The sequence below is a fragment of the Ostrea edulis genome, chromosome 7 (genome assembly GCF_947568905.1).
Source record: "Ostrea edulis chromosome 7, xbOstEdul1.1, whole genome shotgun sequence".
NCBI lineage: Eukaryota > Metazoa > Mollusca > Bivalvia > Ostreida > Ostreidae > Ostrea > Ostrea edulis.
The window spans coordinates 39,837,236-39,859,045 of record NC_079170.1 but is presented as its reverse complement, the minus strand read 5'-3'; the positions used below and the strand labels follow the sequence as shown (position 1 = coordinate 39,859,045).

Genomic DNA, 21,810 nt, shown 5'->3' with positions numbered 1-21,810 from the left:
AATAGACAATAGGGATAGTTAACAAACGTGGAATAGATAGTAGTGATAGTTAACAAACGTGGAATAGATAATAGGGAGAGTTAACAAACGTGGAATAGACAGTAGGGATAGTTAACAAACGTGGAACAGACAGTAGGGATAGTTAACAAACGTGGAATAGATAATAGGGAGAGTTAACAAACGTGGAATAGACAATAGGGATAGTTAACAAACGTGAAATAGACAATAGGGATAGTTAACAAACGTGGAATAGACAATAGGGATAGTTAACAAACGTGGAATAGACAGTAAGGATTTTAACAAACGTAGTAGTTGGGATGATCAATGAACAACAGTAACCATGTGAATATGTGTATAAGATAGGATGGATAGTGACGTCACGCATCTAAAGGCTAAAGGAATAATCAAGCTAATCAACACGTCATTAAGGATAGTGAAAACACCACTGTAAGAAAAGTCAACACAATAGAAGGGATATTCACCACAGACACTGTAGTAGCAGTGATAGTCAACACAGAGCTGTTAGTCCCGCAGGGATCCGGGTTAAAATAGGTCCTCAGTACCCCTTGCCTGCCGTAAGAGGCGACTAAATGGGACGGTCCTTCGGATTTAACCGCAAAAACCGAGGCCCCGTATCACAGAAGGTGTGTCACGATAAAGATTCTTCCCTGTTCAAAGGCCGTGAGCTCCGAGCATAAACCTAAATTTTGCAGTCCGGTGACGTCTGCATGCATGAAAAATTCTCAAAAGGAACGTTAAACAATATACAATCAATCAATCGCATAGCTGTTTGGATAGTAAACAATCAACAATGTGGATATTCAACATACATATCAGTAGTAATATCTAATGCACACATTATCATAATTAGATAATAATAATTATCCAGTGCATTAGTAAGAATATTCAATGTACTTGTATATATCAACGCAGGCACCCGTACTAATTTTCAACATCTGTTGGGGACAGCCAACACAGCATACAAAGGCCATCAAATAGAGATAGATAGTAAGCCTGGAGTATAATTGAAAACTATATTTCTATCGATTATCTCTGAGATGGACCATTGAACAAGTAAATGTTTTAGAAAAAGGATGGAACAGTTTACCAAGCAATGAACCCTATATGTACTGAATAAAGTTTTAGGTTCAAATTAAAACTGCAGTTTGACTTTAAACATTTGAAATAAAACTCGGATAAAAAGAAATCCAAAACACGCCTATTTTAAAATTCGATCAGGGTGTCTCTAAAGTCACCATCAAACTGTACTTCACGTTGATTCATGGCCGTCTGTCGACAATTAAGAATTAACGAGTTATCGCCCGTGTGGTCCATGGCCACATGACTGATCACATCGTACATGTAACGAGCATCAATAACGCTCAGTGAGCCAGATCCTAATCAACAGACTGGAATAGACGAGGCCCATGGGTCGTAACGCTCACTGACGGTTGGATATCTTATAGTGGCCCAGCCATCTCGATTTGAACGGTACAGGAAAATGCGTGTATAATCATTTTAATGGGGCGTGTCCCAGTTGTTTACCAGATACTTTTCTCAGACTTTTATTTGATACTGCTATATGTAAAACATTGGACCCCCGTATTGTGGATCAACGACCTATTGCGTTTAAAGTTGAACATATGTCAAACGAGAATACAATTTTGCTAGCATTAAAAGGTTATTTAAAATATTTTTTCCATACATGTATGTATTCTCCTTGATAGTTTTGTTTGTTTCCAGATTGGCATGCGGACTATAAAACATCAACATACGTTTGTAAAAAAAAAAATTTCAGGATTGGTGGTCAAAAAGAAATTTTCAAAACCACTGCATACTATCTGCACCAACGTTCTTTTCTTGTACAAACTTAATAACATGGCACAAGAATGTGTAGTGTCGGTTTAAGTGGTTCTTTGATTCTGGAAGGTTCAAAAGTTATCAAAATGTACAGGCTGCCGATGAACATAATTTGATAAAAAAGAATCGCATTTAGGTTCTCCGGAACAGGTGATAGAAATTGCTACACTATGTTGTTGTCGGTAGTCTTGCAACATGCGTCCGGTTGCGGTGGATTGGCGGTTCATGACCTGGAGGTCGTGAGTTAGAGTCCCCAATCTTACTTGACCGCATTAAATCCAAGATGCAAAACAGGTAGTGACTGCGCCTTCGTCAAACGCTTGGCATTTATTAGAAGCGAATGTCGCGTTTCTTTCTGATGGTACCTCAAAAACCGAGGTCCCGTTCGCACGTTAAAGAACCCTCATTGCAACGGCCCTGGGCGATATACTTGCGTTCAAATTTGTGACACTTCATCTACATCTGGTGACGTCTTAGTATGATTGAAGATCTTTGAAAATACATAACAAAATTGTCAAAGGGCTGTAAAGCAACCATACAAAACACTGGAAGCACAGGACAAAGTTATAATTATATGCTGGCAAAAGAGTAATAGTTACTTTGTTTTTCTGTGAAATCCTGGGAACAGCCAGGACTTTTAAAAGATGTCACAGACCACTAGAACATTTTTCTTTTTTACTATTTTTACGACTTAACACTATAAGTTAGACTTACATATAATTGTTTGAAAAGTAAATTTACACTGCTGCAAAGTGTACGAAACTGAAAAATATGAAAATTAACATCTACATTAACCAAAGGTTTAGTTTGATGTTTCAATTCAAATAAGGCTGAAATATTCACAAATCTGCGTAAAACAAAAGACAATCAATTTTCATAGTCACTGTGATAGACACGTCTTCCTTCAACTCCGTATAAAAACCTATACTTGATATGTATAAAGACGTTTTAAATCATAAAATATAAATATCATTATAAGAATAAATGTTTGGGTTGTTTTATTATGGCAATTCTTTACAAATAATGGAAACATGGGGTATTTTATGAATACACGGTTTCCAGATTACCGATTTAACGAACTATTTCCAGATTCCCTTGTTTTCACCCAACCCACCCACCCCACCGCATACGTAATACAAACAACCCAGACATTTCTTAATTAATCATTAATAAGAATTCTTTATTGATATGAATGTTTTACTCATTTCATATTTAACTTGCCAGAAATGTCAAAATATTTATTTATTTTCTAACAGTATTACAGATAAAACAAATATGTTCAATATTACAAACATTTAACAGCATCGTCATATATTCAAGACATTTCTAGAAAGAGCATTTGAGCCATACTGTCTTAGTAACTAAGACTTGTGTCAAAAGAGGATATAAACCTAGGGTTAGTCTTATCCGAGTATTTGAATGAGGTCCGTGACGTCGACGGCAGTGTGTACGGTCTCTCGAACATGAAGTCGGGATCCACTTTATAACCCCCATTCTCCATCCCTGACCGTTTGATATCGTACTTGAGACGCGAGATCCGATGTAATTTTGGTAAAAATACTATCAGAGTCATCAGTGTTGCGCATGTCAAAATTCCAATGCATACGATCACTTCCGCCCAATGAATTGGCAAAACTAAAAGAGTGGCAATCCATGACACCCATATGATTATGCATAACCATGAATAAATCATAATGAATTTAGCTTCACCCATGTTTTTCGTTTCGTTTCGCACGAAAATGGAATATATTGCACTGAGCATTATAAGAAACATAACAAACACTAAATATTTCACAAACTCAGTTCTATCAAACACGCATGCGTACTCTGGTTCATTTATGTCATTTAGTTTTGTGCGTAGAAATCCTAACTTGTTATCTTCGATGTACCAGAAATGAACGCCAACTGCCACCTGAACACCCGTAATAAATAGCACCGTTAGAAACTGATTGATGTTGGACAACTCGCCGCCCAAACCGATCAGCTTGTACGATCTAAGGGACATTATCTTCGTCATTATTGTTGCGAATGACAATGTGTATGCAAAACCTGGAATGAAGAATCTTGTTGAACAGACCATTCTGCTGGGAGTGAACACAAACGGAAGAACGGATAAGAACAAAAATACTATGGAAACGAGCAGCAGTATACCCAGGCCCACGTAGCGTTTAGACAGGAATCCAGCACACACTTTATGGAAAACGTAAATCACAAAACACAAAGCCACGAATGATCCGCCGACTCCTATTATTAACACTATTATAGTCCACAACTCCTTGTTGAGTTCTGCGGTGGATTTGAAGAACTTCAGCTCGGTTTGGGCATAAGGATCAACTTTTAAATCCTCAGTGTCTGTTTCGTTCGCCTCCTTCTCGAGTCCGACGCAACGACAATTACTGAAGCACCGAGGTTCCTGTCCGAGAGAGATCCGACCGTTTGTGTCGTATATACTCTCCAAGTGTAGAACGCCATCCGAGTAGTTGCCGATCTGAGAATAGAGAAAGGACACAGAATTACCAAGTCTGAAGCTTCCAAAAAACATGGTGTATTTCAAATATTGTAAATTTCATTGCTATCAAATGAAATTTATCTTCTGGTAATTATACATTTAAAATTGAATAGGAACATATTCATAGTCCTTGGCATGTATGTACTTACATCAACGAGTGACGCCCCCTTGAAATTCTTTATAACAAATGCCCAAGACTCGATATTTTTGAAAGGAAAATCTACTTGGATGTTATCAAGATACTTGAAGGAGATGTTGTGCAAATGATCTCTCTGAAGTTGCACTCCTTCTTTCGCAAACGTTTGGCAGACTCCGTAATAGTTTGGACACAGATGCTTATATCTGTTGTGGAAGGCATGGAGAATCACATCGACACCAAACACGATTTTAGAAGCTATTTGAGGATCTGCCTGGTACTTACATCGAGGAGTAGAGCAACCAGACAAAGCGTTATCAAATTCCTTTTTCCATGGATTCCGTTTAAAAATGTGTGAACTATTAGAAATAGCTGTCATCAAATCTGTATTAAGTTTTCCAACGCGTTCGATAGCAATAATGCGTGCGTTCTTTGGAAGTGTAAAGCCTGATACATATTTCCACGATGGCACGATTTCGCCTACGATAAAGGACCGATCCTGAGGTATGGAAATAAGAGACTTGAAAAACTCTTTGATTTCAACCATATCTGCCAGGATCACACCCACTGTGAGGGTTGGCTCTGATGAATCCATGTATCTACCGATTGGGATCACTCTGTGAACACATATATTGAAGGACTTACAAGCTGACAAGAGGTCAGTCACCACGGAATCATACATCGTATTGTTTGATCGAATGATATCTATATATGTCCACTGTGTATAGTTTAAAATTTCTACAATGGTACGTATACCAGCTTTAGAATATGGATAATAAAATCGAGAAGTGACATCATCATGTGAAGATGGCAATTCGTCAGTTATTGCCAAAGAAACCTTCTTATATCTTTGCACAGTGTCCTGAATTTGATTTGAGATGTTCCCCGAGTCAGCGTTTACATACAAGGTCAGTAACTCTGGTCCTGCAATCATTCCATTGTCTGCGTAACTAGCTCGACAGGTTTCAAAATTCATTATAGTCTGTAATGTGGCGCCGACGTCCGAACACGTATCCAGCAGAAGACTGCCGAGAAGAACCCCAGGCAGAAGGTACGGATACCGATCTTTAGCTGTGGTGAGCGCAAACAGGAAAGCGTCTATCATCATATCTGCTCGTTTATCCGTGGCCAAGGCATCACAAAAAGATGCAACACTCTTATGAATGGGAAACAATGCCGCTAAGACTACATCCCCTGACTGATACAAGTCTTTGCTGTCGTCAGTAGCAGCTGATGGACATCCAGAGCATTCTGAACACCAGTCTGGACATTGGTGGACAGCAGTGTAGGGTACAAAGTCGGCGTTATAAGTCATGATTGCATTCCCGTCTGCAGAAACATTTCCGTCTGTGTCTATAGATCCCACCTATACAAAAACCAAAAAAAAAAAAAAAAAACATAAGGCGTTATAAACAAATTATTCTCATAGATCTATAAGTATTAAGATATCTAGCACTATTTTGTATATCTAGATGAAATCCTTCTGTGGATGGATTCGCAACCCCTTATTAATCCTTTAACGACGCTTGCTAGACCTCTGTCAACAATAAAATACATGTTTTTATAAGTAAAATGAATAATACATTCATGTACCGCATGGAATGTAATTTATTCCCATTATTTCTTAATCAAGTAAAAAACAGTGGTACAATTTTAATAATAACATGTACATGTATATAGTTAGGGGTAATATATTTCAACTTTCAAACATCCGTTTTTAAAGGAATCTTATATATATATATATATATATATATATATATATATATATATACTTATTCAAAACAAACTAAGCCCAAAACATATTTATAAACACAGCCACCCATGTTTTGTTCGTATAATCTGTTGTTAAATATTATCCCGTGGGGATCCGGGTTAGAATAGGTCCTCAGTACCCCTTGTTTGTCGTAAGAGGCTACAAAATGGAGCGGTCCTTTGGATGAGACCGCAAAAACCAAGGCCCCGTGTCATAGCAGGTGTAGCACGATAAAGATCCTTCCCTGCTCAAAGGCTGAAAGCGACAAGCAAAGGCTTAAAGCTTTCAGCCATTCACCAGAAATGGTGACGTCGACATGAGACTAAATAAATGTCATGGAATTGTTTTTAATGCTTTCCAATGCACATGTATTGTACATGACAGTATTGAAAAATTACCTTCAATGGTGATGAATGTGAATAATTTCCCTGGTAAATGAAGACGTCTTTATTCGTGACAAGCTCCTTGAATGAGGGTGAGTAACGGTTATCTGATGGGATAGCAGTAAGATACCTCTGAAGATTTACATCATTAGTCATGCTGTAACATTTGCCCATCTGCGATGGACAGGCATCTTGGTAGTACTTGTCCAATACCAAAACAGTCGATTCAACGGCATTTCTTATGGCAGATAGAGTGGCGTCCGACAATGTATCATTTGCAAATGTTGGAGAAGCTGGGCAAATGTCCGGATAAACCATCTCTGGGTGTACTGTCAAGCTACATTTGTATTTGTGTTTGTGCATACCATCCAAAAGCTGGTCGCTGTCATTAACATATGGATTAAGATTTTGCATCACTGACGCAGCATCTCCAACTAGACTTTCTGACCGCAAAATGGCGATAGTTCCCGGGTGTATGATAATACCCTGATTCCAAGGAAATGTAATCAAATTAGCGCCACTATAAGCATTGTTGATGTTGAATAATACCGTCTGAAACAGCGAGGTATCTTTGGCGTTTGTAAGCAGAACTAGAGCGCCACCACTCGATTTCGTCAAAATCTTCTGCAGTGTCATCGCTATCTCTGTCAAATTCCCATCTATTGCTACTTTATTCGATATACATATATCATTTTCCTTTCTTCGGAGATAGTTCTCGAATTCTGTTAACAATGTTTCTCCTGGTGAAAATAATATGCTTACGTACGTCCATTTTAATGATATCAGCAGGTCTATTGATGCACGCACGAAATGAGAGGATTCTGGTTTTCCGAGTGACACACCTAAAGACGATACAGTGAAACGATTTCCAGAGGGGGCAGAATTATATGATAGGAGATCAGCGTCACTTACATATTCAATATCCACAAATATGTTTTCGTTTTCAACTGATTCTCTTTGACACGAGTCGAGAACAACGCCTCCCAACTTAATATTGTGTAACACATTTGGGAACCGTCTTCGAATGTCCAATAGCTCATATTTCATATATTCTGCCAAAGCCACACCATCAATATCCCAAACACTACAAGCCTTTCCAACAGGAGAATTCTTTGTGAGTGGTAGCCGAAGTCTGATATTCACATCTCCCTCTAGCACAACATTTTCTTTTTCCATAAGGGGCCCCGGCAATCTTGTGCAGTTGACACACAAGCCTTCGGGACAGGCACCACTAGACAGGGTTTTCAATCGATCCCATGTAATAGTATTCATTACTTCTAATTTTTTGTTATGCACTTCTGCAACAGTCTGCAAAGTAAAATATATAACAAACTATTTTTATATTTTAATTACATTGGCTACACTTTAAAGCCTGTCCGATTGTATCCCTTTGTAACATAATACAAATTCATTCATTCAAATTTTTCAACATTGATAAACAAAATCGAACTACATGTACTTACGATGTATCCACGATTCATGTACGACGTCATTTCTCCACCAAAGTAACCCGACAACTGGTACTTCCCAATGAAACCAAGACTGCTATCAGAAAACCCCGAGAGAATTGCCTGAAATCCATCCATTCCACGACAATAAGAAAGATCGGAACCTGAGCAGTTGTTTGAATCAAAGTGCTTTAGAAGATTACGTGCATTTAATAGCGCCGACACCGTGGCTTCAATATCCCTTCCAACAAAACGAGTAGGCAGAAACATCGCCAATGTCTGCCCCTTGCAGATTACGCCTTTCTCCTTTTTCACACAGCCGTTATATTTTCTGTATGAATTCAAAACAGATGAATTGTTCGACATATCTTCAATTTGTTCTTCCACATACCGCACAAGGTCTGCTGAAGTATTTAAATGTTCGAGATATAAAAATATGTCCGAAAAATTTGAAGGCAGATCTTCCCAATGATCGGCAGTGACCAAAACCAGGCTGTTAGAAAAAGCTTTGTTGGACGTGATTACGTCATAGCTGTCGTCTGCCGACACAAAGAGGATGACGAGGCGTGGTAACGAATCATAATCTTTAACGTCATCAAAAGTAAAGGCAGAAGTAATGCAAAGGGAATGTGGAGCAGACATTTTTAGAAATAAATCACGTGATGTTATAGCTGAGGGATGATTAGAGGATACCACAGCAAACTCATTCCAGTCCAAATCTGTTATAATCCTTAAAATATCCTACAATGAAAGTAACTGAACTTAGAGAGAACATGCATCAATAAGTATAGCACCTATATTCTGTATGCATCCGTATGCTCATTAAAATTCAATGAATATTCGACCAATAACAATAGTTTGAAGCAGAATCAAGGACCAATCAGAAACTGTTTTACTGAACCGTATTCGGATTGTAAGTTCATAAAAAATGGCGTCGATCAATGAAAATATCAAACGAATTTCAAATATCAGCGTTAAAGAAGGAGCAAAGGAAGATCTTAAATATCGTGCATACATTATCGTTAAAATATATTTTCCGTGGCGTTCTAAATAACATCGCATATGGCCGCCGCCACCTTCTTCGATTATTCTCCTGTGTTTCTCGGTAATTATTGACATGCATATGATAAATGTCAAGTGCTTGGATATAACAGCAAAATTTTCATGGTAGCGAAATCCGTCATTTGATTGGTCAAGTGTGAAAGGTGAAATAACATGACCTTAAACGCAATTCTGTCAGACCCTTCTCCAGTGTAATGGTTAGAGAATATCTAATTTTAATTAGAGTTTGACTTACCCGAATTTTCCATGGAGAAATCGTACCAATATCTATCTCTAAGTTCTCTTGGGTCGATACGTGGGCTGACTGGTTAATGTGAATGTGAAGAATCCCAAAAGGTTGAAGAAAATTAGATATATTGGAGTGTACTGAAGGGTTGCCATATGATATCACACCTATAGAGAAAGGAAAAATTGCCCTTAAAGACACTTGTTATAAACAAATATTTCTACCTCCTTTTGAAGAGTTCCAATTTTTACAGTTTTGACATAATCCGGGCATGTTTGAAAGTTTCGTTACTGGAGAGTATTGATTGATACTTATTTATACACATGATGCACAGAGAGCTCAATGTGTCAATCAATGTGTGAAAAGAGTTCAAGTGATTACAAAGTGTCTCTATACAGGAAAGCTCTCAAAACAAATACCCAATAAACACTAATAATTAACAAATACCCAATAAACACTAATAATTAAACAAATACCCAATAAACACTAATAATTAAACAAATACCAAATAAACACTAATAATTAAACAAATACCCAATAAACACTAATAATTAACAAATACCCAATAAACACTAATAATTTGATCAATTTGACTTAATTCAGTTTGTCATGTTGCTGTCTGAACGAACGAGAATGGTCACGAAATGAAATATGAAAGCGAAAGGGGGAAATGCTAATCAAGATTTCCTCTCTTCTGTTTTCTGAACAGTGTATAATAAAAGTGAGCTCTCTGAGGGTAATAACAATCTCAAATGTCTGATAAATACGGAATGCATAATATGAATACGCTATTATAATATATACATGTATCAAATGATGAAATTTCTGATGACAGCGAAAGAAACGTTGTATACGGTGAGCTGGTTTATGAGTATTATGCTCACTGTACAGTAAGCTGGGTTATGAATATTATGCTCACTGTACAGTAAGCTGGTTTATGAGTATTATGGCTTACGGAAGCTGTTTTTGTCTTACTTGATACGCTGATATTGTCCGAGACGAAGACAGATCCCAAAATGAGCAATGTTCGTTTGACGTCACCGCACGTGTCGTAAACCAATAAACCTGCAAAAGTGTAGTTTTATAAATTGTAAAAGTCTTTAATCTTTAAATTTCTAATTTGTTTTTGATGAATTGGACTTTGTAGGGCTGCGTTCAAAATCGTAACGGCTATGTAGTGCTAGATAGTGTTATGAAATTGAAGGAACATCTAGACTAGCAACAAGCGTTAATTCATACAGTATAGGTTCAATAGACCTAGACATCTAGCCTAGCAGACTTGATTAGCCGTTACAATCTTGAACGCAGGCCAGTAGATATACTTGTAACTCGATTGATTTTCATCAGCGTCAATTCCAAGAATAATACATTCCTGAAGAGAATCCTGATCCGATTTACCTGGATTCGGAGTTTTCCCATTTTTGACCATATTCTGATTCAGCCATTCCAGAGTGAAAACCAGTTCCGCCGTCCTTGTTGAAAAATCAGCACAGACATTGTTGTGGTCAATGGATTTGTGGATGTCCATCAAAACTAGCACTGTTGTGTCTCCGCTGGTGCTTAGCACGAGTCCGTCTGGTTCACTGCCTTCGGTTGCCAAAAACGTCACGCCAATTGACGTTAAAATCAGTTTTAGCAGGATGACGTAACGCGGCATGTTATTCACACAGACAACCACTGTTGACACAATCTCGTTTATAGCATGTCTCTGAGTGGTACCTGAAATGTACAAGCAACATACAAAGAACATCTGACTGACTCTAGCCGAACGTATCCATGGTAACGCTTCCGTAAGAACTTGTGACATCTACAATATTAAAAATACTTAAGTAAAAACCACGGACTTCTGTGAAAAGAACACAGGTAGCATATTGACAAGACCTCTCTTCTTATAAACAGAAAGACTAATATTGTGTACTTTATATATACGATCAATTACCACGTACATGTATTTTAAGATAGAAACGTAAAAGCAAGTTACTTACACTATCGATTTTTGTCTCCATACGTCAATAAGTGTGTGTTACTGATACGTTGTCAATTGTATGGCTTTCTATTTTGATTTTATTTAAAGGTATATGAGCATATTTTCTTTTATTACATTGTAATGGGAGTTTAAAAGCAAGGAGGTAATTTGTATATATTTGTAATGAGCAATGTCGATCATGCAAAATACATGTATGTCATTATATGCTTCCGTTGTTTTATATAAATAATCCCCATGTCTATCATTATTTATCAATATGATTTATTTTGTTTTATTCAAGAAACACAATATATGGAATCTGCACACGATTATCCTAAAGAAAACAATAATGAATAGAAGATTTTTCTCCGTGATTGTTGCGCGTTTAGTCTGGCGAACGAGATTTCGGAGAGACACGCCTTTAGTTACATTTAATACATTACGTAAAATGGGTGTACTTATGCACAGGTTTTTTTTTTTTCATTCAAAAAAATATGAAAGAAGGGGGTGTGTAGATATTGAGACATGGATAAAGATTTGTGAAATCTGCTGCGAAGGAATTTTTAAATTAGGCGAGTTTTAATGCATATTCTCCACAGATCAGCAAATCTATTGACGTGGTTCTAAGGCTAGGAATTCATTAATAGTCTCCTTCTCCATATAAGATTTGTGGTGGTCGTTGTCAGTAAATGAAGGATTTAAGTAAAGGTAAAGCGCTGGCCGGGTGGGATAGGGGTAGCTTTAGGATCCTTAATTCTACTTTACGGGTGTGATAATTGGTTTAATGGTAAGAAAAGATTTTATCGATGTGTCATTTTTATATACAAGAAAAATAGAAAATTTACCACAAAGGCTTCCGATCTCCTTGTTGATTTCCGATATAATTATCATAAAACTTTATGGGGGTGGAGTAGGGTCTCTTACAGGCGTTTTGACTTTTTTTTTTGGCAAATGTGATGCACCTTTGTAAATTAGCATTCAAAAATTCAGTTATGTCGTCGTTTTTAAAATCAATAGGAATAATTATGTAGATTGCAACTGTTCGATTCTCCACTAGATGGGATTAGGATTATTAGGTGTCGGAGGAGACGTCGACATGTGAAAAAAATCAAATAGTACTACAAGCACATATATAAAAAATGAATAATACCGCATGGCACTAATGGTATAAAAGATCTGGATAATATCCCCTCTCGGAGTACATACAATTATAGTGTACAGGCTGGAGAAAGCTAAAAAAAGGCGAGTTTCCAGGCTTCTATGTGTTTATTATCACGATGTGTGCTGGTCGTAATATTTTCCATCCAGAACAGAGCAATATACCCTTGGGGTGTGTGTGTGTGTGTATATATATATAGAACAACTAACTAACTATATATATATGATGTACTGATTGTGACACCAATATATATATATATATATATATATATATATAACAACTAACTAACTATATATATATGATGTACTGATTGTGACACCAAAGACAGGGTGGGGTTCAGTATCGACATGGATCTAGATACAAGATCACTCTGAATTCCAAATAATACTCAGTGCAGAAATTACACCATTTACCAGTGTAATTATAATGCTTTGACAACTTGAACACAAGTAGATTACCGACTATCTCAGCTAGTTAATGTAGAGTGCAGAGAGAGAGAGAGAGAGAGAGAGAGAGAGAGAGGGTACAACCAGTACCTATCATCACTTGTCAAATCTTTATAAATGCCTTCATCATCTGATCTCGTAACATTCGGTGACATTTAGCATTAGTCCAACTTAGAACACATAAATTCATCAAACACTCTCGCCTGTCACTGAGGTCACAAAGGTAAATATCCTTACCTGTTACCCCCTTCACCCCCAAATCCTAATTATGAAGTCCCTCTCGTAAATTCCTCAACTCCCGTTATCTGCTGCACATTTCAGGCACAACCGCATTTCATACACAGAGCGAATTTCATGGGTGGATGACCTCGGGTGTGCGCGTGATGACCCGTCTGACAGGTTTTCACTGATGTTTTCGCTTAGCATTAAAATCGTCTCTAATCCGGACCAAATCGTTCTCCGTACACAAACAGCACGGGCAAACCACGTGTACATTTAAAAACACCATGAAGTCACTCAATAATTATCACTGATAAATTGGTAACCTATAATTGATCGATCATATCTATATATCTTCAGAATTAGATTATTTCAGCCGAATGTATTATTCACAGTAACAAAACTATATTAAACGCGGCGCATACGTCATAATTGATTCCATTGTGCAATATACACAAACACTGGAAACAACTGTGAAAAGCATTTCTCTGGGTTAATGGCTTTACAGATTCTGTGTATATTGCTGAGCCAACAATTGTCAGATACACCTAAGGGTGTTGAAGTACTGTGCCTGAATCATGTTACCTAGGGGGCTCCTGCTTCTAAATAACACCGAGAATTTACATCAAAATATGCACCTTTATTGTCCTTTACTCTACTATAAACCAGACCGTCCGTGAAGTACTTTTGTAGATTTTTAAATTCGTGTGGTAATTTTTTCATGCACAATTAGAGCTACAAATAAGTAAAGCTGTTTTTCTATAGCTATCTACCTGCCTCAAAATCACACAGGAATTTCCTCCATTATGAAAGCAGGCAATCCAATTTTCTGTAACGCAATGAAAGACAGTTCACATTCCCGCACACAAGTGGTTTCCATTTAGTTTTTATGATGTGCCTATCGTGTGGATTGCACATGACGGTGAAGAGGACCAAGATGCGCCAGTGCAGCGATTTTTGTCCTATACTGAAGACAAGACCAGGCCCCGGGGTCGTAAATCGCCGGATCCGTGCCACGAGTCGCATCCCCTTGCCCACTAGTTATAACGCCACATTAATTCAAGCTGACAGCTACCTGTTTACCTCCATTAATTAACCCCGCTAAACGGCGTGTTATAGTTCATTTCATGTCGTGAATATTCATATTTGTACTTGAAGACCGCAGAGTATTCCAGGAAATTTATTTGCATTAAATAATTATCTGTTGTGTGAAGATTTCATCTTGTCGATTTCAAAGCCTGGGTGACTCCAAGATAGTATGTATTTGCATCTGATTATAATGAAATAATTAACAATAATTAAAAAACAACACCAAAATACACCCGGGAACAATAATACCTAAAGCACTGCGTAGAGTTTGATTTGAAGTTTTTAACATTTCTGATATGCATCTTACACAAATCAAAGACATTTCTTTGTACAGATACAGAATGCATATGTGTGACAATCTAATATTGTCATGTTCTAAATATAAACCATATGAAATTCCCTTCCATTAATTTTCTTGATAAACATCAAAATTTATCAAAGTTCCTCAGCGTGTACAACAGACACAGCTAAACCAAAGGAGTGATAACTCTACATAATACAAATCGTACTCAAATTTTACTTGGTTATCGTTCCTGATATCGTCAACGCAACAGAAAAAGAAACAATGTTTGTATGGAATGGTTTTTATTAGAAAATGTTCGCGATGGAAGGTGGACAGCTGTTTTCAAATAAAAGTACAAAAAAAATTACAGTCTTTTCTTCGATATGAATTTATTTTAATAAAACTAAGAATTTGTTCCTAATTCGATGACTGGAGTTGACTTCTGGTGCTGTAGGCAAAATACCAAACAAGGATAGCGATGAGGACTGCCACGAATTCACTCTGTACAAAAGGGCCTTTCCAAACTCCCTGTGACAATACAGACAACTCAATCATACACAACATCAAATGTAGAGTACCGACTGCTTATATTAAATCAAATAATGACAAAGTTAGTAAACAAACTTCAAGAGAAAAAATGTCATTCAAATATTCAATATATTGCATGCTAGCAAATTAAACTGTAACCCCCCCCCCCCCCCCCCCCCACACACACCCAATTTGGTATTGACTGCCCAAATCATACATTTCCCCAATTTTTGCAGAACTCTATGAAACATGGAATATTGATGTAAAATATATACATTGAAAGTTTACATCATGATTCATCAATACCATTATACTTAATTTTGCTGAATTTTCCAAATGAAATCAATTTACACTTCAATAACAGGTGTTTCTCTATAACAGATTGCAATAATTATATTTTATAAGAAAATAAACCAACAGGGAATTTGTTTGACCATGTACCCTCCACTCTTTCAAATAACCTATTACTCTGGCACCGACTTTCTGCAGTAATTTGAATTCATTAAGAAGCCGACTAACAAAAAATAACCTATCACTCTAACTTGGACCTCTAAGACCGACTCACCGGATGGTTAACAGTGAGGGATGCAACAGGTTTAATGGCTGCCACGGAATCCCCGCTTCTCTGGGCCTTCCTGAATAGTGAATATCCTTCCTCGTCGTACAGACGGACCTCATATTTACCAGAGGGTAGCTTTTTATGTTCATCACTAATGCTGACCTATCAAAAGTACACAGTGATTCAAGTCTGGAGCTGCTGGCAACATATTAGACACATGTTTGTGCATATAATATTATATATGAATTGCATGTACTATCAAAATAATGCATTCTGGGATTCATGATCTGTAAATATGGCACACAATAGAATTTGCCAACCTTTCACATCATCAATGCATGCTTTACTTTAAATCTTACAGTACAGTATAACAGGGTTAAATCAAATAATAAAACCCTGAATTTTAATGAAACACAATTATCTGCCCCTGTTTATAGTATCTTAATATAAAAACTGGGCCCTCCTCTATCTGTGATATATCATAACCAAAAGAATATCAATCAATTTTCATTTTATAATTTCCAAATTCCTACTTGAATGTAACTTACCTGGTAAAATTCAGGCTTATCAGTTTTTGTAACTGGCAAAGTTCTACCATTGATATCAGCATATAGATTCATATCCTGGAGATAATGTAAACACAAAACTAACATTAATTCATACACTAAAAATTGTAATCAAAATTATCTCACAAATAACAAGAAATTCAAAGAATCATTCACTATTCACTATTGATACAATAGATTTTCTGATTTAGCTGTGATTTGGATGTTCTGTTTCCCTTACCCTGAGTTTATTTTTACAGGTGAGTGAGAACCTTACCCTGAGTTAATTTTTTACAGATGAGTGAGAACCTTACCCTGAGTTTATTTTTACAGGTGAGTGAGAACCTTGCCCTGAGTTTATTTTTACAGGTGAGTGAGAACCTTACCCTGAGTTTATTTTTACAGGTGAGTGAGAACTGTACAATGAAAACGGTTTCTGTTGAGACAATAGCTTCTGTTGTTGTGTAGGTGTCAGCTTTGATCTCTGGCGATAGGCAAGTGTCCCCTGTCAAAAGTATCACATTCATAGATCAAATAATTTTTTTTCAAATTAGCATCAAACATGTATAAATATTAAAACAAGTCCGGAATACAGATTAACAAATGTTCTCTCGACAAACATATTTTGTTAATGTTAGTGTTGCAAAATCTGACTAAAATTACAATCGATTATCAATTTGAATTGGCAGCATACTATCGATAAAACAATCAATAGTTTGAACTTCAATTTACAGTTGCATTACAAATAAAGTACATGTACACTATATAATATCCATTCTTAAAATAATTAATAGATATTGATATATCCTAATGAATAGAAAGTGATTTTTCTATGTTTTTTACAAGGGTCTTGTGGCTTTCAAATTGGAAAAAATTGTCGACATTTCAATCAAATTGGGAAAAATCAATTTTATTATAAATAAGTTTTAAAATCATATCAAACATTATATCATCTTTATTTTACACATCTAATTTTCTTTAACCTTCTAAAATGTTAAACTATTCTATCCAAGTCATCATTCCCATAACTCTTTGTTAAGTCGAGTGTATATAATTCACATCAAATGTTTATTTTTTTCCCCAAATACATTTTTCTTTCAGAATTTTATTATTGGGAAAAATGCAAGCTAAATTGGAAAAAAATTGACAATTTTTAGGAGGGGAAAGGGCAGAAATTCGGACCCAAAATGGGCCTTAAAAAAATCACTGATAGATAAGAATTAAATGTCTTTACCATTATGTTTGATAAATTTATTGAGTCTATGAACTTAGGACAAATATGGAATTGTACACAACAGTCAACTCCTGATGAATATTTATCAACACTAATTGATTCACTCATTCCAATTATTAATCAATGAGTGAATGAACAAGTGCTTGCTTTAATCTGGGACTTTTAACAATATTTCCAGCCTGACTAAAAACTCACTCACTATGGACAAATGAGGCGGGAATATCGAAATACAATGTACCTCCAGTCTAAAATTGATAATGTATGGAAGATACTTCTAATATTTTTTTTCACCACTGCAGCAAGTTCAAAGTGAAATCTTCGTTTGATTTTCTTAGTCCCCAGATACATCGACACATTTTCTCTCAATAACATTACAAAATTTAACGTTTGATATTTTTGTTGTCCTCGGAACATCAGTTTTGTGACGGTGATATTTTTCAATATGAAATTGGAGGTAAGCATTTCCTAAACTAAATAAAGTTGAATGTATTAAATTGTTGGGAAGACTTTATTAGCGATCAATTTCATGACACGTGACCTCGAACTTCCCTTAATTCGCATTAGGCTTTTTTTGCACTACTTGCAAATGTAGATTACTGTAGCTTGGTGACCCTTCGCCCTTTTTCCTGAATCGAAAAAAGGTCCATACTTTCAACCTGGTTGCCCAAGGGTATGGAATGTTGGAAACAAATCGACTTAATCTTCCCCAGCCATTACCATGCAAATTAGTCACACCCTTTGGTAATACTAGTCTAAAACCTTTACGGGTTCCATTAAGTAAATTATTTCCGGAATAGTCAGCAACAATCGATGTCAAAAATTTAAATAGTAGATTGTCGCTGTGTGCGGCGTTCATCAACAATTTTTCGAAAGTCTATCATAACTGTAACAACACTAGTTAATGTACATCTGTTTTGAATTATTGAAACCAAAAACACTATTTAGATGAACACTGCATTCTAAATACAGTGTTGAAATGTTGTTAATGCATTTATTTGGTAAGGTATTTCTAGAATAAGTCGGCAAAGATATATATGTTACAACAAAGTGACAGACATCATAAATATCAAATGTAAAGTTAAACAGGGGTGTATCGTAAATATTCATTTACAATGTGTACAGGGTATGTAGGTGCTGAATAAAAACATAAAAGTTGGGAATGAAATGAATTACCAAAACATTGATACTGTTCAATATAAATGTTTAATGTTCGATTCACTGCCTGATCTTTAGTGTGAAACATTTTCTAAAATCAGATACGGTTTAATACACCGGTCTCAATCTGTACTTTAAAAAAGAAAAAATTCATGCACAAGGTATAACATAGCACACAAAAACCTTTTGGCTGCTGTCAATAATGAATCTGGCATCTTTAAAATGTTTGTAGTTAAAAGGAAGCATTTTGTTTTTAAAATTTTGGTTATGAATCCTCTAAATTAAATCTTTTACTTCAAAGTTATCATTTGTTTCTCCTAAAAAATGTATTAAAAATATTGAATCATGGCAAAAATATTGCAACATGTATCATATCGTGAAGAGTATGCATTGTTTCAGCTCTACTGAAAATCAGATATATCAGCCTTATCCATTTATAACATGACGGAAATTTCATTCTTTCTACCAGGAATAGAATTTTAAATATCTACTCTTGCAAGCATTTTGTTCAGATTAAGTTAAACTGAGGTACATATGTACTATCAATGTTCATATCTGTACAGTCAGATATATGCATCTTTGTCAGTTCAGTGCCGTTTATTGCATGGAGATGTACAGCAGATTGTAAATGTACAATCTACGTAGTATAAATGTTTATACACGCTATTACAATCTACACAGTATAAAACTGGACATATTCACATTCGCATTAACAGCTGTTTTGGGAATGATAAAAATAAAATGCGGTACATATAACAAATAGAGCCTAAAAACTCATCAAAATGAGGCGACAAATAAAAAATAAGCAAAATATTGAAATCTACAGACCATTAATCTCTAGGAATTCCTCTAATATCTCACCAGGTGTAATATTCGGAATATTATGCCTGGTGAGATATTAGAGGAAATTCGACTGTATGCCACGTATGGGCTCAAATTCTTTGTCCCAGAAGAACGGGAAGAATTTTCTTATCTAAAGATATATATCAATGAATAAAATGTCCAAATATTGTGAAAATTACCTAGCACCACGAATGGTACAACAAGTAGAACTATCAGGGAAAACATTTTGCCGGTGAACTCCATCGTCTTCGTGTACAACAGTAAACCGGAAGTAGTGGACGTGTCAATAAAAATTAGAGTAGCTCGTACTCAAACTAATTCGATACCACCCCCTCCACCCCCTCTCTCAAAACATCATTATCTTGTTTGCCCCCCCCCCCAATGAAGAAAAAAATGATAATAATAATAATAATAAAAGGAATAAAAAGATAAATATAAAAAATAAAAAAAATGAATCAGTCGAAAGCTTATTGAATTTACTAGCACCTCTCCTATCCCCCTTAGAGAAGTGGACAGGCAAAGCCTGGATGTAGTGTATATGCCTGTCCACTTCCCTAAAGAGAATAGCACCTCTCCTTAAAGTATACCGTAATATGTCATGAAACATTGAATTATAGGAAGCTACTATTTTAACTACTAACAAATAAACAAACAAACGCAAAGTATTTTATTTTTACATTTAAAGTAGTTTTAGGCATGGGTTTAGATACATGCGATGTGTGCGATGATACCAACCCCCTCCACCCCCCTCTCCACGCCCTCTCTCAAAACATCACTATCTTGTTCGCCAAAAAGAAAAAAGAAAGAAAGAAAAGTGAGCAGTGACATGTATATCAACAATTCCATAAAGAAAATGAAATATTCATTCTTGTTATGATGGCTTACTTTATGAGTTTAGAGTTCGTCCTTCTTGGACAATTTTTCTTTACTATTGTCCAAATATGGAAATCATAAGGAGTTACGGTTAGGTGGTTTTAATCACCACGTTTGCCGATTGTTACCAAAAATGACTAAAATAGTACATAAAAATCACCACTGACATGTAAAAGGGACTGGTTCACGTTAAAATTGATACGTCATGCAGTGTTGTTGTATTTTTGACATTAGAATTTCTTTCGTCTATGTAGACACAATGGCCAAAACATTTAAGCATGAAAGTAATTAATTCATTACCGAGAAAGTTTACATAACCTTCATAAAATTGGATTAGAAATTGTTTTATTTTTCACTCTCATATTTATTTTTCTTCAGTTTTTAACGCATTCAGGCTTTTTTGCGCTCAGTCTACTGAATTTGGGGAACCCTTGCATATCTTGAATATTTACATTACTATTACGTCCTTATAGGAGTTGATCGTTAATGCCCCTTTGAACAACGTTTCTTTTAGTTTACCCATACTATTCAATGGTACATGTATATTTTGTTTTGATGTGAAACCTCAAACTTATACCTGTTCCCATGTTCGCACAATCAAGTAAATTTAAGTATATTCACAAAAAAGCCTATAATCTGACTCCGTAAGACATTCAACTATGACCCTAAGGGTGGAAAACCACCCACGCGGTGTCCTGGGGGTGTCTGACAATGTAAGGGTTGATTATATGACCATGAATTCAGAGTCAATAAAATCTTGTGTACATCTGTATCTATTGTGCTGACCAGTTTGTGGGTTTTAAAGGGCAATTTTAACCAGCTTGACACCGATATTGTTCGAATGTTACACATGTAGAAGAAAAGCGCGTACTTGTAAACTGTTCACATTCAGTGTACGTTCACAAGAAGGTACTGTTTATGGATATATGGATAATACTGAGTATGTTTATTTTTTTCATTTTTTCCACTAAAACTGTTAACTAGATTCATCTTCCTACGTTAAGTTATTCAGTGTATATATCACGACCATATTTCACATTTAGTAAATGGACGGTGGTCGGGATTTTTGTAATCATTTTGATTATTGCTTGATTTTTTTTCACCTTGAATTTAACATTGAAATCTAGGGGTAGAACTTGTTTTAATGAAATATTTTTAAAAGAAATTATATTTTTATACAAATATCATGGTAAAAAGTTACATGCACTTTCTCTTTAAAATATGAAATAAAATCAATCATTTACCGCACACATTATTATAAAATTAGTTTTTCTTATATTCACGAAGGGCAGAAAACTCCTTTAAAAAGGGTACCTGTAAAGTGCGAAACTAAATCGAAACGAAATCTACCGAAACGAAACGAAATCTAAATCTAATTAAAATTTCCACTTTCAATAATGTTTCGGCTAATGTTTGTACATGAATAAAAGAAAACTTTGTGCCAAGAATTACAATTAACAAAGGGTATCAGAATGTTTAGATGTGACAATCTGTAATGTAAAGTATTAGTCATTTTGCTATTTTTGTCAAATAC

The 21,810-nt window shown here is 35.8% G+C and overlaps 2 protein-coding genes across 4 annotated transcripts; both read right to left on the bottom strand.

Moving 5' to 3' along the window:
* Nucleotides 1-3,084: 3,084 nt before the first annotated feature.
* LOC125657196 (uncharacterized) lies at nt 3,085-13,579 on the bottom strand. Of its 3 annotated transcripts, XM_056144388.1 has the most exons (9): nt 13,186-13,579; nt 12,189-12,305; nt 10,776-11,096; nt 10,353-10,442; nt 9,387-9,544; nt 8,105-8,830; nt 6,657-7,949; nt 4,519-5,871; nt 3,085-4,348 (listed from the first exon to the last, which is right to left on the bottom strand). In XM_056144388.1, the coding sequence occupies exons 2-9, from the start codon at nt 12,232-12,234 to the stop codon at nt 3,215-3,217; spliced, it is 5,121 nt and encodes a 1,706-aa protein (XP_056000363.1). In that variant the 5' UTR covers nt 12,235-12,305; nt 13,186-13,579; the 3' UTR covers nt 3,085-3,214. The 3 variants fall into 3 exon arrangements, with proteins under 3 accessions (XP_056000363.1, XP_048743802.2, XP_048743803.2); XM_048887845.2 differs by lacking the exon at nt 12,189-12,305; XM_048887846.2 differs by lacking the exons at nt 10,353-10,442; nt 12,189-12,305.
* A 1,245-nt stretch (nt 13,580-14,824) lies between these two features.
* Nucleotides 14,825-19,714, bottom strand: LOC125657232 (translocon-associated protein subunit delta-like). Its single transcript, XM_048887915.2, has 5 exons — nt 19,583-19,714; nt 16,558-16,676; nt 16,175-16,249; nt 15,633-15,788; nt 14,825-15,067 (listed from the first exon to the last, which is right to left on the bottom strand). The coding sequence occupies exons 1-5, from the start codon at nt 19,644-19,646 to the stop codon at nt 14,957-14,959; spliced, it is 525 nt and encodes a 174-aa protein (XP_048743872.2). The 5' UTR covers nt 19,647-19,714; the 3' UTR covers nt 14,825-14,956.
* Between the last annotated feature and the right edge of the window lie 2,096 nt (nt 19,715-21,810).